A 15,669-nucleotide genomic window follows, 5' to 3' on the forward strand; every position below is an offset into this window, starting at 1 on the left:
CTTATGGACCACCAACCTAAGTACAAAACATAAAGTACCAAACTCTCTTTTTTTAGACTTATTATTATTTATTTATTTATGCATACAAAAACTGGGGTGCAGGCCAGAAATGCAAGGTGAGGGTGTGAGTGAGTGAGTGAGGGTGTGTGTTTGTGTGTATGTGTATTCACCAGAGAGAGCGGGGAGCAGAGCAGGCAAAACAAGAGAAATACACTGAGAGGAACAGTAAGTGATACAGGATAGGTCTGCTGTATCATGTGAGTCAGCTCCCTGGCCAGGGATGGAACTCATGTCACAGTGACTGGTGACTGCTTGATAGTGCTGAGACTTTAACCCCTGTGCCACCCAGAGATCCAAAACACCAAACTCTTAAGGTAACAAAGAAGAAAAGCTCAACAATGTTGTTGGGTAAGGCAGTGACTTCTCAGATATCATACCAAAGACATAATCCTTGAGAGATATCACGGACAAGTTAGCCTTCACTAAAATTAAAAACCTCTTCTCTAGGCCCTCCCTGGTGGCACAGGGGGTTGGAGCACTATACTGCAAAATTAAGCCAAACCTGGGGGCTGCTTCAATCTGAGTTTGATCCCTGCTCTGGAGGTGACCCACATGGCACGGCAGACCGCGTCTTGCCTGCTGCTCCCCTCAGCAGTGCACTTTGTCGATCGGCCTGTTCTGCTCCCCATTCTGTTTCTGTGAATCCTTTGGCCACCCCTGCACCTCTGGCCTGTACCCCAGTTCTATATGCATAAATAAATAATATTTTTTAAAAATAGAAAAGCAGTTTTGTAGCTCCTTACTAAACTCACTCTTGGGGCCTTTTTGATAGTGGAGGAGTTAAGTCTCAGCACTATCAAGCTATCCACAGCCACTGCTTCCTTAAGTTTGATTCCCAGCCAGGGAGGTGACCCTTATGGCACAGTAAACTTCCCCTGTCTCGCTTGCTGCTCCCCTCAGCAGTGTATCTCAGTCAATCTACCTGTTCTGATCCCCATTCTGCTCCAGACTCTGTCTCTGATGAATCCTCTCACCCCCACACCTCTGATCTGCACTCCAGTTCTTGTATACATAAATAAATCTTTAAAAAAAAATTATATAAACTTACTCTCACCATAGAATTTAGCAATCATGCTCCTTGGTATGTACCCAAAAGAGTTTAAAACTTATGTCCACACAATAACCTACAAGTAAATGTTTATAGCAACTTTATTCATAATTGCCAAGAAAGGATTAAATAACTTCAATACATCCAAACCATTGAATATTATTCAGCATTAACAAGAAATGAGCTATTAAGCCATGACAAGACATGGAGTAAACTTAAGTGCATATTACCAAGTGAAAGAACACAATCTGAAAAGGCTACTGTGGAAAAGGCAAAACCATGGAAACAGTACTGGGTGTAGGTAAAGGGGGAAGCTGGGGGAGAGGGACTCTCTCTGGTGGCCTAGGGGTTAGAGTTATCACCAACACCCCTGCCTTGGTTGAATCCCAGCCAGGGAGCTGACCCACACAGCGCAGACCTCTCCTGCTCCCCATTGCTCCCCTCAGCAGTGTATTCAGTAGAGCTACCTGTTCTGCTCACCACTGTGTCTCTGGTGAATCCTCCCACCCCCACACCCAAACTTGTCTTTGCAAAAATAAATAAATCTTAAGAGAGAGAGAGAGAGAGAGAAAGAAAGGCACAGGGATTTTTAGGGGAGAAATTCTATGATATAATGATGGATACATTTGTCCATACCCACAGATTACATAACACCAAGAATGAACCCTAAGGTCAACCATGGGCTTGAGGTGATTATATGTCAAAGTAGGCTCACCAATTATAATAATGCACCACTTTTATGGGGGGTGTTGATAACAGGAGAAATTATGCACAGGTGGCGATAGGGGCTATATAAGAAATCACTGCACCTTCCTCTAAATTTTACTATGAACCTAAAATACTCTAAAAAATAAAAGTTTTTTTTTTTTCATTTTTAAGGTGCTATTTCAACACTTGCTTTTCTTTTTAAACATTTATTTTTATTTATTTATGCAACCAATCATTGGGCTGTAGGCCAGAGGTGCAGGGAGGTCGAGGGGCGAGAGGATTCGCCAGTCAAGAGTGGGGATCAGAACAGGCGGATCCACTGAATGAAATACACTGCTGGGGGGAGCAGCAGATCAGACAGCTGTGCCATGTGGGTCAGCTCCCTGGCCAGGGTCAAACTCAGGCTGCTGTGGCTGCCCATAGCTTGATAGCAGTGAGACTTTAACCCTGCGCCAACAGGGAGGCTCTCTCAACTCTTTCTTTTCACAGAGTGGACTCTAACCCTTTTGCTTTTTTGCTTTTGGCAGTAGACACTGGGAATGAGGAGCAGAGGGGAAGGGAGGCTAGAAGAGGCAGTCCCTCTGCTCACCGCTTGGCTTCCTCCAGCCGGCACAGGTACTGGTAGGCTACATTCTGCCGCCTCTGCTCATCCATCTCCTCAGCTGTGAGGCGTTCATCTAGGAATGTAGAGGGATAAGGTCAAAAAAGGGAGCACAGATTGGGAGGGGGGGGGCTCTTAACCTTAAAACTTAACAGACTTTCTTAGGCAACTGCTCAGAGACTTGAAGCATCTTCCACATGCCTGTCCCCCTCTTCCCAGGTGACACCTGGCTCCAATCTTCTGCTCCCATCCAGTAAAGCTATCCTAGTCTGCATCCTGTAATTTCATATAATACGTGTGATTATAGCCCATGAACAGTCAATGAAAGCCGCAGAGGAAGCAAAGAACTCTACCTATGAGAAAAATCTTAAAGAACAATCAGGTGAAAAGGGGTAAAGTCAGTTCAACAGAGAAAACTGTATGAAAAAGGCTACTCACTTGGGATTTAAAAGTTCACAAAGGTATCTTTCCTTTACCTTTTGGTCACCTGAGTAGGAAAATAATAATCTCCAAGACAAATAAAATGCAGACAATACTCTGACCTCCAAATAGTAGGGAATATCTTAAATGAGACAACATTCATACTCTGCCTTAGCTGCAGAGTTTTACCCTTTTCCCTCACCTTCTCCTCTATTTCTCTAGACTTCTTAGGAAAAAGAAGACAAAATCAGAAGGGGTGAGAGAAGGCTACACATATACACCAGGAAAATAAACTCAAAAGGCTTGAAAGGAGACAGAGCTCAGCAGTCTGTCCTTGGCTCAGCACTTAAAGGCATTCCCTACTATCTTATTTCCTTATACTGCATGTGCAGCAATATGGTTGGGGGAGGGGCAGGTCTTATTTGAAGTGGCAGTTAAGCAGTTACACACACACACCCCTCCATGCTCAGATTTGAAAGCACTGGCCAATCAGGAAATCATCAGTTCCTCCAAGGGTGTGGACAAGAAACAAGTGATGGTTGCTAAGCATGGAAAATAAACCAGTAAGTGAATGATATCACTTCAGAGTTATGAATCCAGGACTGTGAGAATTGGGCAGGACCTTGTACATGCACATTTAAAAAAAAAATCATTCTGCCAGTCTCATGTCTGGAACTAGCTTTTTTTCAACAGACTGGTAACGTTAGACTTTGCTTTTTGAGTTCTAAGAAAGGCAAATGGAAGACTTTGCCTTTCATTCAGAATATCGGATGGAAACTTCTCAGCCATCCTATTCTTTCAACCCCAGTCTTTTTCTAACGCAGAGTATTAGGGCATTAGTGCAAGAACTACCTCCCTCGCAATTACCTGGGGGAGCGAAGAAGCACAGCAGTGTGGGTTACAAATGCATTTTATGGGCCCCATCTAGACCTACCAGAGCTGAAACTGGGATAGGATTCAGGAATCTGCATTTCAAACAATTTTCCCACGTAACTCTGACACCCTAAAGCTTGAGAGCCAGCCTCAAAGCGGCATTAAAAAAAAAAAAAAAAAAAAAAGCCCAAGGAATCCCCAGGTCCATGTCGGTGCCCTGTCCCCTGGTGGCGCTTGGCAAAAACGGTAGCCGTCAGTGTACTGCTGAATCTTAAGGGACATGCAGCCTTGGAGCCCAATAATCTGGGTTCAAGGACAAACTCTTTTGAGCTCTGAAGTACGGGAGGAAGTCGGGGCATTCCACAGCCCACACATACTCCGCCCGCTGGAGGACAGATGGAGCGCTCCCTCCGGGAGAACAATCCGCGGCCCCTTGCCAGGCAAGCCCCGCGCCCAGCCTTCGCCACGACCTCTCCCAGGGCCACCCCCGATCAGCAGCACCGTTCAGCAACCCTCCTGGCTCCTTTGGCACTCACAGACCGTCCGGCCGCGACCCACTCCTCTCCCCTCCATGTTCCTCCTTCTTCCAGGTTTGAATCTCCCGCCGCTGGGCCACCGCCCCTCACCGGCGCCGCAGTCCGACAGGACACTTCCGGTGAGTGCCGCAGGGGCCCTTGGGACTTGTAGTTTCTTGCGTCGGAGACGCCCAGCCAGGTGAGGAGACCAAAAAAGGCCATGGCCCCAGGGCCAGGGTAGAATAGTCCCTTTCTGGAGGTGTTTGGGCTCTTTTTCCTCCTTTTTAGACCTTATTTCAAGTACTGTGTGCCCCTGCCCTGGCCTGTCAGTACCCCTAGTGTTCCCAACAACCCTGCTCTGCAGCCTATAGTATTCTTGAGTCTGGCTAACTTGAACGCCTACATGACACTGTGCATTTAACTAGGTGGTGTAGGTGCAGTGATAAATAAGTACAGTCAATTCCCTAAAGAAGACTGCTGGATCTGGAAAAAGCAATAGACACAATCAAATAATTTAAAGGTCTGTGATATACAGATAATCCTCTGTAGAAAAAGGAGGTAATTTCTGTAATTAGGAGCTCTGGACATACAGGGAGACTTCCTAATTGAGGAGACAGCTGATCTGGGTTAAAAAGTGAACAGAATTTGGGCCTGCCTGGTGGTTTAGGTCTCAGCACTGTTGAGCTATTGCCAGCCACTGCAACCTGAGTTTGGTCCATCCCTAGCCAGGGAGGTGACCTACATGGCTCAGCAGACCTCTCCTGTTGCGCCTGCTGCTCCCCACAGTAGTGTATGTCAGTAGATGTGTCTGTTTTGCTTCCCACTCTGTCTCTGGTGAGTCCTCTAACTGCCTCTCACCCCCACCCCATCTTTGGTCTAGACCCCAATTCCTGTATGCATAAATTAATAAAAATAAATCTTAAATAACAAAATAACAGAATAAATTATATTGAAGTACAGAGGAATTCAAGTCAGTGGAAACAGCCTGTGCAAGAAAGGAGGTGAGTATGGGAAATTTGTATCAGTTCAGTTTTATAGGAGAATGAAACTCAGGAAGAGATAAGAATAAGTTTGGAGAGGCACAGGACGAGATCCTGCAGATGCTGAGATACAGTCTGGGGAGCAGCCCAAAACTAAGCAGAGAACACTTTAGACACAGGTCAGAACCAGATTTGTAATTCAGAAAGATTTCTTTTGCAGCAAGGCTTGGAGTGGGGTGAAATGAAGGACAGAGACCATTTGTGAATTTATTGCAAGAAATTTATAGCACAGGTGAGAAATAAAAGGGTCTGAATTGATAAAAATTATTATAATGAAGATGTTGGGAAAATTTGGAATATTACCCAGTAGATAGCCACTGCCTGCTATTTCTCCTTTTGCTTTTCCCCTCATTTCCTACTGAAGGCAGCCTAGGCTCATAGCCTCAGGGGAGAAGTTTGAAGGGGCAGAAACAAAATATCCAGACTTTCAGAGGAACAGAGGAGAACTGGGACTGAGACAAAACCTTGGGAAAAGTAAGTTTTGAAGAAAGTAGGTGTTGTGAGACCTGAAGGGGGTCCCCTATGGCCCTCATCAGGGTGGAAAGTAAATAGAATCATGGTGCTAGTGATTCTTGATGAGAGAGATCCCATTCTGTGCTTTCTGGGAAGGGCCTTAGAAGCATAGCACCTTGAGGAGGAACAGTTATGTGATGAGACAAGCACATATGTTCTTAGTCATGCAGAAATTCCCCAACCCAGTCAGAAAAGAAGTACCTGGATGATTTAACCCTCTTCGATTGGGAGATGGGTCCCTGGGCCTCAAAAGACCAGGTAGATGAGAAGAGGGGGTGTCAGTGACTAGTAACTAGGTGACCAAGGATCAGATGGGCTCTCCTCTCAAGTCCCACATGTCCCCCCAAATTAGACTCCATACCCGAAGAAAGGAGGGGGCAAACCAAACTGACTTACATTGTTTCTACCATCTCAGTGGGAGAGAACCTTGAAACAAGAGATGTACTTGTGGAATTCCAGATTTATAGACTAACACATGAATTCATTGTTTATTATATGTTGGTACTTTATTCAGCATCCTGTTATAAAGACCATGTTTCTAATCTTCATAGTACAGATCTGGATACTGAGGCTTAAAAATATCACACAAGATTCAAACTCAGTCCAATTCCAGCCTTGAGTTATATTCTTTTAAAGATATATTTATTTATGCATACAGAACTGGGGTACAGGCCACAAGTACAGGGGTGGTGAGAGGATTCACCAGAGACAGAGAGGGGAGCAGAACAGGCAGATCATCGAAGTACACTGCTGAGGGAGCAGCGGGCGAGTCAGGAGAGGTCTGCTGAGCCATGTGGTCACCTCCAGGGCAGGCAGGGATCAAACTCATGTGGAAGTGGCTTTAGCTCTTTAGTGCTGTGCTTTAACCAGGGAGGGCCCTCTTTTTTTTTTTTTAAAGACTTACTTATTCATGCATACAAGAACTGGGGTACAGGCCAGAGATGTGGGGGTGAGAGTATTCACCAGAGACAGAGTGGGGAGAACAGGCAGGTTGACTGAAATACACTGCTGAGGGGAGCAGCAGGTGGGCCAGGAGAGGTCTGCCATGATGCTGTTGCGCCATGTGGGCAGATCCTGGCTGGGAATGGAACTCAGGTTGCAGTGACCACAGACAGCTTCATAGTGCTGCGCTTTAACCTGCTGACCACCATAAAGGGCTCTGCTTGAGTTCTTTTTTTTTTTCATCTCAATTGTAATCCCGGCATGTTTCCCATCACTAAGTCACCCGTGTGCCATCACCATAGTCCCATGCACTTCTCTCCCCACCCCAGCCCCACCGTTTTTGATCCCATTCCCCACTCCACCCCCACAAAATGTTTCTGGTATATGGCTGTTCATTATTCTTGTTATTTTCTCGCCTGGTCCATTATACTCCTACTATGAGCGAAACCATCCAGTATTTTTCTTTCTCTTTCTGGCTTATCTCACTAAGCATGATCTTTTCCAGCTCCATCCAAGTTGCTGCAAAAGACATGTGTTTCTCTTTTTTGGTTGCTGAGTAATATTCCATTGTATCTATATACCACATCTTTTTAATCCAGTCATCTACTTTTGGGCATTTGGGCTGCATCTATGTTTTTCCAATTGTAAATAATCTGCTTGAGTTCTTAATCACCATATGTTATCCCAGCTCCAAGGTCATGGCCATGAGATTGCAGAAGAGAGAATATATTGGAGAGAGGTTCCAGAAGCTTTGAGCGCTAGGAGAAAGGGGGACATTATGTTTCCCAGTTTTCTAGCTTAGAGCCTAGGTAGATGGTTTACCAAATAACAGTGGGAACACAGGATGGTTAGGTGCGAGGAAGTAGGAATTTTGCTTGGGCAAGCTAAATCTAGAGATGATATGCATTTAGAAATGATCAGCTTATCAGGGATGATGAAACAGAGGGGTGGCTGAAATGTTCATGGGAATATGTAAAGTAAAAGGGCAGAGTGTTGGGGAAAACTAATATTTAATAGGTAGACAGAGGTTCCAGAGCAGTAGACTATACGAGGAGATTGCAAGGCTATGTCAGATAAAGCAGGGCATCAAACAAGAAAGTGATTCCAAAATGATCCCTAGATCATGCAGAGGTCATTGGAACCTGGGTGAGAAGAGCTGCAGTCCCTGCCCTCTCCCCAACTCACCCTTCCCACTAAGGGGAGTCCCTGAGTGAACAAGGACGAGTTGGAGACTTGGCCTGGGCCAAATCATGGTGGCATCCTGAAGCCCCAGCCTATGGGCAGAAGCTGTAGGCACCTAGGGATCCTGCTCCAGGCATGCGCACTATCTGTGGCACAAGCACCAGGCCTGTGCACAGCAGACACTGTGCAAATGCAGGAGAGCCCAGCTACTTCCTTCTAATTTTGGTACAGGCAGAGGCCTCTCTACTTAAAAGAGCCTTTTCCCCAAGTAAATGAGGTCATTTGGTTTCTGATGTGGGCCTCCTTCGGTGAGTTAGGTGAGTAGGTAGTCCTGAGGCCAGCTATCCTCTCACTGAGAGGATTTGAGATCACAGATCACTGTAGCTAAGAAAAGGAATCTGGAGGTAGGAAGGCTCTTCTGAGATCTAGGTCTCTCCTGATCACCAACCTTTTACCCTGTTTGCAAATGTGAAACTATCCCAAAGAAGCACAGTGTGAAAGAGAGAGAGTGTTCCTGTGTGTTTGTGAAAGGGTGCATGTCTGGAATAACCCAATCTCATTAAAGCTTGCAATCAAAGTGTAGTGAAAGGGACTCTGGGCTATGAGGCCAGAATCAGAACACCTGAGGGTCTAATCCCAGCTGTAGGACTACTCTGTGGCTTCAGGCAAGTCATACAAACTGAGTCCAATCTTCTTGGTGAAACAGTCGAATGAAATAGATGATCTTTGTGGTGGGCACAAGCTTGTGACACTTCGTTTTCACAGCTTTAAGTGTGGGACTTGAGGGGATTGTTGGGGCAGGAAGTGCGATGGAATCCAAATATCTGTGCCAAAGCACCATCAGGGTAAAGCACTGGGATAGGACACCTGAACTGTCACTCACAGAATGCTAGGCATGAAGGGCGGTACTTAGTTGTCTGGTAACCCCAGGGGCTCTGAGCAAAGAGCTAGGGGAGGTAACCCTAGCCAGAGAGACCATTCTAGAAAGCCAGCTTCGGAGGAGACCAAAGGAGGTAAGCCTTTCTGTGGCTGGGGCTCCAAGCCTGGGGTGGGGGAGCCAGGAACACCCAGGGATGAGGGCCTTGGAGAGAAGAATTCCTGGGTTTTCTTGGGAGCAGAGGGACTTTCTTTAAAAAGAGAATGTATCACCTCTACCCGCCTCTCCTAAAAAAGGAAGGAGAAAATGGGAGGGGCTGAGAGCTCAGTGACTGGGTCTTTTCCACTCCTTTTCCGTCTCCTGGGAGGAATGGCCAAGAAAAGGCTTTGCCTTTCAAGTGGTGAGAGAGATACTAACAGGAACCATGTGTGGATGTGAGAAATGTACTTGGGTTTATGAGGATCCTGGGGACCAGAGCAGCTTTTGGGGGGTCTGGCACCAGCTAGCAGACTGAACACCACGGAGACAGGGTAGAAAGAGGTTTCCGCTAAAGATCAGGGTGGGCAGTGAGTGCAGAAACAGCCTAGCCTACCTGCTGAAGCCAGCTCCTTGGAGTGACTTTGTGTCTCCTCCCCCACCCACAGCAGGAGCTCCCCAGTATTTGTTAACCTGACTTGATCTACACCTTGAGATCAGGCTAGCACCTGGAGTTTGCTTGAGGGGCTGCGGGAGGCAACTGGTGTGTGAACAGAGGATGCTGTGGCAGAGGCCTGTGTCCTTCAGTCACTCATTTATTCATGCAACAATCTTTTATTATGTTAAAATGTATAGAGCACGAAATGTACCTCATACCCCACTTTGAAGTATACGGTTCTGTTCAGTAGAACCATCACCACCATCCATCCACAGAACTTTGTTTGTTTTTTTTTTTAAAGATTTGTTTATGTATATAGAACTAGGGTATAGGCCAGATGTGCAGGGGCGGTGAGGATTCACCAGAGTCAGAGTGGGGAGCAGAACAGGCAGATGGATGAAGTACACTGCTGAGGGAAGCAGTGGGGGGGACAGGAGAGGTCTGCTGTGCCTTGTGGATCGCCTGCCTACCAGGCAGGGATTGAGGGCAGGGATTGAACTCTCACAGAGGTGGGCCAGCTTCCCACCAGTGCTGTGCTTTAACCCTTTGCGCCACCAGGGAGGGCAAATTCACAGAACTTTTCATCTCTTGATAAACATTCATTGAGAGACTATGTGCCAGACCCTTGTTCCAAAGGGAAGGGAAAGAAAGGCAGCAGCTTTAGCTGTGTGACAAAGGCCATCAAGGGCATCAGCGTAGTGCCATAGGGGCAGAGAAGGACCTGGCTGGTGGAGGGGAGGGAGGCTTTCTGAAGGAAGCTCGGGCTTGGACCTTGTCTTGGAGGGGGACTAAGAATTAGGAATTAGAGTGAGTGTTGTGGTGCCCAGTGGGATGAGTGGAGCAAAGTGAGTTGGCAGAGAAATCCTTGTCACCTCGGAGGTCACACTGGGCCAGGTTAGAGCTGAATTGCACTAGAGAGCTCCTGCTTCGGAGGAAGCCCTGGGTGACACATAGATCCCTTTGCTCCCCACTATCAGACATGCTCCCCATGTCTTTCCCCAACTCTGAAGATATACCCCAAGAGCCTGAGCCTGAGCCCTCAAGCTCCAAGAAGAAAAAGAAGAAAAAGAAGTGGCCACAGCAGGAGGCCAGCATTCAAGCCCTCACCAGAGCTGGCCTTGGGGCCCTACAGGCTGGCCGGAACCATCAAGCTGTGACCAGCTTCCAGAAGGCTTTTCTCTTGGCCTCCGAGGCCCCAGAAAGCAGGGACACCCCTGTTCTCCGGGCCTGTGCCTTCAACCTGGGGGCTGCCTACGTGGAGACTGGAGACCCAGCCAGAGGCCTTGAGCTGCTCCTGCGAGCCCAACCTGAAGAGAAGGCACAAGGCGGGAGTCACGGTGACCAGTGTTTCAATGTGGCTCTGGCCTACCAAGCTCTAGGGGACCTGCCTCAAGCTTTGGTCTGGTACCACAGGGCTCTGGGCCACTACCAGCCACTAGGTGACCAGGGGCAAGCCCAGGCAAAAATGGGAGCCTGCTACCAGGCTCTGGGACAGCCTGAGCTAGCTTCCCATTGCCTGAAGGAAGCGAGCCAGGCCTATGCCCAAGCAGGGCAGCCCCGAGCTGCAGCCCTGGCCCTGGGGGCTGTGGCGGGGTGCATGCTGAAGAGTGGGCGGCATGAGGTACACGAAGTGGTGCAGGTGCTGGAGGAGAGCCGGAGGTTTGCTGAGAGAAGCACTGAGCAGGGGCTGCTAGGTGAGGCCTTGGGGAAAGGAGGTGTGGAGTCTGGGGAGATTCAGGCCTGGTAACACTTTGAGAGGTGGGATGGAAGCAGAAGCATTTCTGAGGCCGGGGAGAGGTTGGGGAGCCCTGACTGTGAGGACAGGTGCAGTGGTGCAGCCTCAGTACTTCTGACCTGGCTACAGTGACCATGTCACACCCTCTAGGGCAACTCTATAATGACCTGGGCCTAGGCTACTCCCAGCTCCAGCTGTTTCCACTAGCAGTGAAGGCCTTCCTGCAGGCCTTGCCCCTGTGCCGGGGGCCAGGAGAGGAGGCCACGGTGCTAAGAAACCTTGGGTTGGCCCACAACGCCCTTGGCAACTATCAGGAGGCTCGCAAGTTTCACCAGAAGGCTGCTAATCTGCATGGTGCGTACCAGGGCTGGGGAACGGGACTGTAACCAAGGAACTCAGAGGGGTTTCCCTCTGGGGCCTCAAGGATAAAGGATGGAGGAAACTTTATGGAGGACTAATGGGGCTGGGAAATCCGAAACCAGGATGGTGAGGGCTGGGGAAGCAGGAGGTGGGTTAGACTAATTGGACAGAGGTTGGGAAGGCAGCGATGGGCCGGAGGTGGTGCACTGCCTGGAAGAGAAGGCGTGCGGTGGAGCCCAGTGATTCTTCTGATGCACAATTATGAGTCATCCTCACTCTCTGAGCCTCGGTTTGCACACCTATAGACGAGGAGTTATTGCTAATAATGTGCCGTGAGGCTGTTGCCTGTTTCACACGAGCCAGGGGGAGGCATTTAGGCCAAACCAAGGACAGCAAGGTTTATGGGGCTGCATTGGACCCGGGAACACTCCCTCCTTTGTTGGGTGTGGGCGTCCTGATGCCCTAGCAGCCTGGGCTCCCTCTCAGGATGGGGTCTGTCCTGCCATCAGGCTCTGCGGGACAGCGGTGGGAGCAGGGCCGGAGCTTTGGCAGCCTGGCGTTTGCACTGAGCCAGCTCGGGGACCACAAAGCCGCCAGAGACAACTTCCTGCATGCCCTGCAGGCTGCCCGGGATGCTGGTGAGGCTGAGGGCTTAGCAGGTGACAACAGGGGCGGGTGAGCTCAAATTGAGGTACCTGTGGTTGGAGGGGTGACAGATGGGGATAACTCCAGCGAGAAGTGTCCTTTTCGTGGGATGCCATGAGAGGACTGCTTAGCCTCTTCCCCAGGAGACACAAAGGGACAGTGGCAAGCCTGCGAGGGACTGGGAGCTGCCGCAGCCAGACTGGGACAGCACCATCAGGCCTTGCAGTACTATAAGGAAGCACTGGCCGGGTGCCAGGTAGGACTCTCCACTGGGGAATCTAGCTTCCCTGCTATCCCTCTGGCGGCTATCCAGCTTTCCCTTCTCTGGCTGAAATCCCCGCCCGCACTCCTTATCTACACCCACCACCATGCACTCATCAAACATACACTGGGCACATTGTGTGCTGGGTCCTGAGACATCAGTGTGCGGAAATCGGTCTGCCCACGGCTCTGGGCAGGTGGTGACAGGACTCTGGTAAAGACACAGGGTCAGGGCAGAAGGACAGGAAACAAAGTCCCCATCCCTCTTCTCTCTCCTTGTTGCTTTCTTTCCTAATCCCTAGTGAACTGCCCCATCACCCCTTTACCTACCCTCTCCCCAGAAGGAGCCAGATTCTGTGCGAGAGCGGCTGGTGGCCAAGCTAGTGGACGCCATACGGATCCACTTAGCCCAGGGTGGGCTGATTCCAACATACACCCTGGTAAGATGACACTTGAGATGAGGAGCTGGGGGTAGGAGAAATGGCCCAGGGCAGGGGGAGGTGGTAAGCAGAGCTGATGTCCTCAGGGATGCTGTGCTTGACTGCTCATGTGTCCACCTCCCCAGGGCCTGCATATGGGATGTATGTCATTTGCCACCTGGGGGTGGGAGGGGGCTAGTGGCTTATCTCCAACGCTAGGGCAGTGCCCGGGTTTTGGCTGACTGGGTAATTAGCCCAGAGGGTTGCAATCAAGGATCACCTACTTGGTTGCAGTTCCTGAGAAGGCCACTGGATGGAGATAGTGTTCCAAACAAAGAAGTGCCTCTCCGGGCCTTTCATTTTCAGGTTGGGGGAGGGAGTTGTGTGTGTGTGTGTGTGTGTGTGGGTGTGTGGGTGTGTGGGTGGGTGGGGGAGCAGCATTGTTCTGTGGATCCCCACCCTGGTCTCCTGGCTCTCCTCCACCTCCACTTCACCCTGTCACTCCCTCCCAAACTCTCTCAACAGGCTGATACCTCTCCAACTGCCTTTCCCCTCTGTGATACCCTCAGGAAACTTCCCACGCCAGGAATTGAAATTATGGGTTAATATTTATTATCTGCATTTAATAGCTTTTATGTCCTATCTTATTTTAAAAATCAGAACACTGTATTTATTATTTTCAAGCAACATTAAGTTTGCTTGGTTCAGGCAGAGGAATGGATTGGTGATCAAAAGGCCGGGTTGCATCCAAAGCCAGCCACCTACTTTTTGTGACTTGGCCCCTAAGGCCCAAGACTGATTGGGTCCTGACCAACCTGATAGTGAATGAGCCTGAATTCTAACTCGAGTCAGTAGTGGGAATCATAACAGAACAAAAGGCCTCAGGCAGGACTTTCATCTCAGACACAGGGCATACCAGGGCTTGTGTCTAGAACATGTTTCTCTTGACCACTGTGTCTGCAAGGAACACCACTCATGCATAAAACCACAGCTTGGACAGCTTCTTTTCCCCTCAAACCGCCTTCCCTTATTTTCCGTCATTCCTAGACCTCAACTCCAGGGAGGCCTCCAGAGGCCAGGCTCCAGGGGGGGCCTGCTGAACAGATACCCCAGCTGGGGTGGGATGGTGTACAACAGAGGTGCAGCACAGGTGAGGAGCAGGGGTGGAGTTTGGGGTTGTGGCTGTGGCCTCTGGAGGGTGTTGAGAGGTGTCTCAGCTGGGTGGTGGTGTGGGACCTTGTAGAAGAGGGGACCTGGTTGGGGTGCTGCTCTGCCCTTTTCCCTGCCTTTCTGGATCTTTGGGTGCATGGGGAATTGAAGAGCGAAGTCACTATAGGCTGTGCCTGGCTTGCAACTCCTCCTGGGAAATGGGAGTGCTCTTCCCAGCCCTCTGGCTAGACCTGCTCGCCCCTCCCTCCAGGAGACTCCCCCTCCCTGCCTGTACTGCCAATTTCCCAATTCCCACCCACCCTGCTCCCATGCCTGCTCATCTCTTAAGACTCTAGCCCATTTTCCCTGAACCTTTTCCAGAGTGATCTCTTCCTCCCTGCTTTCAAGGCTTCCTAGCTTCTGAAACTTTGCAGCTTGGAGCCTCAAGGTTGAAAGCCTCCTGCATGTGGGTACCAGGTATGGGTGCTTTTCCTACCCTAGCGCCCTGTTCACCAGGCTCTTTCTCCGCAAGGCTTCCAGCCTAGCACAGTTCCTTGCTATTTGTTGACTTGGATTCACTGATGTCTTCTTTTCAGAGTATCTTCTTCCAGGCAAGGTGGGTCACTCCAATGTGCAGCTTGTCAGCAACTCGGGTTTGCCAGGCACCGTCCCCGGCGGGCATAGGCCTGGTTGCACCCTCCATGTACAGTGACCAGCACCCCCTGCACTGTTTTTCCATGCTGGCTCCTGATGCAGAGAGGCCTGTGATAAATATCTGACCCTCTCCATCCAGGTTCAGGGCCCAGGACCCACCTTCCATTTGGAGGCCAAGCCCCATCCAGAATGGAGAACTCTGGCATTCCAGTACCCAGGGGCCCACAAGTCAACAGGTGGATCCCTAAAGGAAGGTGGGACACTTGGAAAATGGATAAAAGTGGTAGGAGAGAAAGGATTGTAATGGTTCCATGTTAAAGTTAGGTGATATGAGCTGATGCTTTGGTTGATACAGCAGCTGGGCCCTTGTCTTTGTCTTTCAGCAACCTGAATAACCCTCACCCAGTTCCAGAAGCCCAGGGTATTCCCTGTCTAGTCAGACCCCTGCATGGTCTGACTGTAGACATCAGAAAAAAGGAGAGTCCTGCTGACATGGGGGACACGGAGCTCACACCTGATTCCTGGTGTGGGGCCCACCAGCAGAGGTGAGGACCAGCAAAGGTAACAGAAGCTGGAGCCAGGGAGGGCTGCCTTCTGCCTTTCCTCCAGTTACTCCCACTGGCATACCCCTCCCTGCCTCCTCAGGTCATCCAGATGGCCCAGGGAAGCCCCCAGCAGGAACCCTGAGAGGAGACCCACCCAGTCTTGCTTCTGTGTAATCATGTGACACCTTTCCCTTGGCTGGTCACAGTGTGACCCTCCCAACATACACACTTTAAGGGCCTCTGAGACTGAACCCCATCCCGCTTGTTTACCAGGACCACGGACGGCCTGGCCAGCAAGGGGGTCCTGTGCAGGGTGGGAAAGGACTCCGTAGTTTCAGCACCGAGGTGTTCTCTTTGCTCCTTCTTTTACCCCATAGGTAAAAGAAAAAAGAAAAATGGGCATATTTCCTTCTTTTCATTCTGGATCTAAACCTTCAGATTGCTAAGGCCCTTGCCAGTTCTAAAAATTGTGGCTTCTGGGTCAAGTA

General features: G+C 49.6%; 2 protein-coding genes across 2 annotated transcripts in view; one reads left to right on the forward strand and one right to left on the reverse strand.

Annotated features, from left to right (window-relative positions):
• Positions 1–2,470, reverse strand: part of IQGAP3 (IQ motif containing GTPase activating protein 3) — a 37,994-nt gene extending 35,524 nt beyond the window's left edge. The window contains exon 1 of the mRNA XM_012733273.1: positions 2,406–2,470. Within this exon, the coding sequence (XP_012588727.1) occupies positions 2,406–2,470 (65 nt within the window). The remainder of the gene's footprint in view (positions 1–2,405) is intronic.
• Positions 2,471–10,401: 7,931 nt separating this feature from the next.
• Positions 10,402–15,363, forward strand: TTC24 (tetratricopeptide repeat domain 24). Its single transcript, XM_004693651.1, has 8 exons — positions 10,402–11,107; positions 11,299–11,502; positions 12,018–12,146; positions 12,297–12,409; positions 12,756–12,854; positions 14,776–14,890; positions 15,100–15,181; positions 15,282–15,363. The coding sequence occupies exons 1-8, from the start codon at positions 10,402–10,404 to the stop codon at positions 15,361–15,363; spliced, it is 1,530 nt and encodes a 509-aa protein (XP_004693708.1).
• The last annotated feature ends 306 nt before the right edge of the window (positions 15,364–15,669 follow it).

Source organism: Condylura cristata, unplaced genomic scaffold, assembly GCF_000260355.1.
Source record: "Condylura cristata isolate star-nosed mole 26May11 unplaced genomic scaffold, ConCri1.0 scaffold00040, whole genome shotgun sequence".
NCBI classification, from domain to species: Eukaryota; Metazoa; Chordata; class Mammalia; order Eulipotyphla; family Talpidae; genus Condylura; species Condylura cristata.

Excerpts from the sequence above, each read along its gene's own strand:
- TTC24 (XM_004693651.1), top strand. The coding sequence starts at position 10,402 with ATGTCTTTCCCCAACTCTGAAGATATACCCCAAGAGCCTGAGCCTGAG. Across the intron at positions 11,503-12,017 it reads GAAGGCTGCTAATCTGCATG|GCTCTGCGGGACAGCGGTGG; the intron begins GTGCGTACCAGG and ends TCCTGCCATCAG. Across the intron at positions 14,891-15,099 it reads AGGTGGATCCCTAAAGGAAG|ACATCAGAAAAAAGGAGAGT; the intron begins GTGGGACACTTG and ends GTCTGACTGTAG.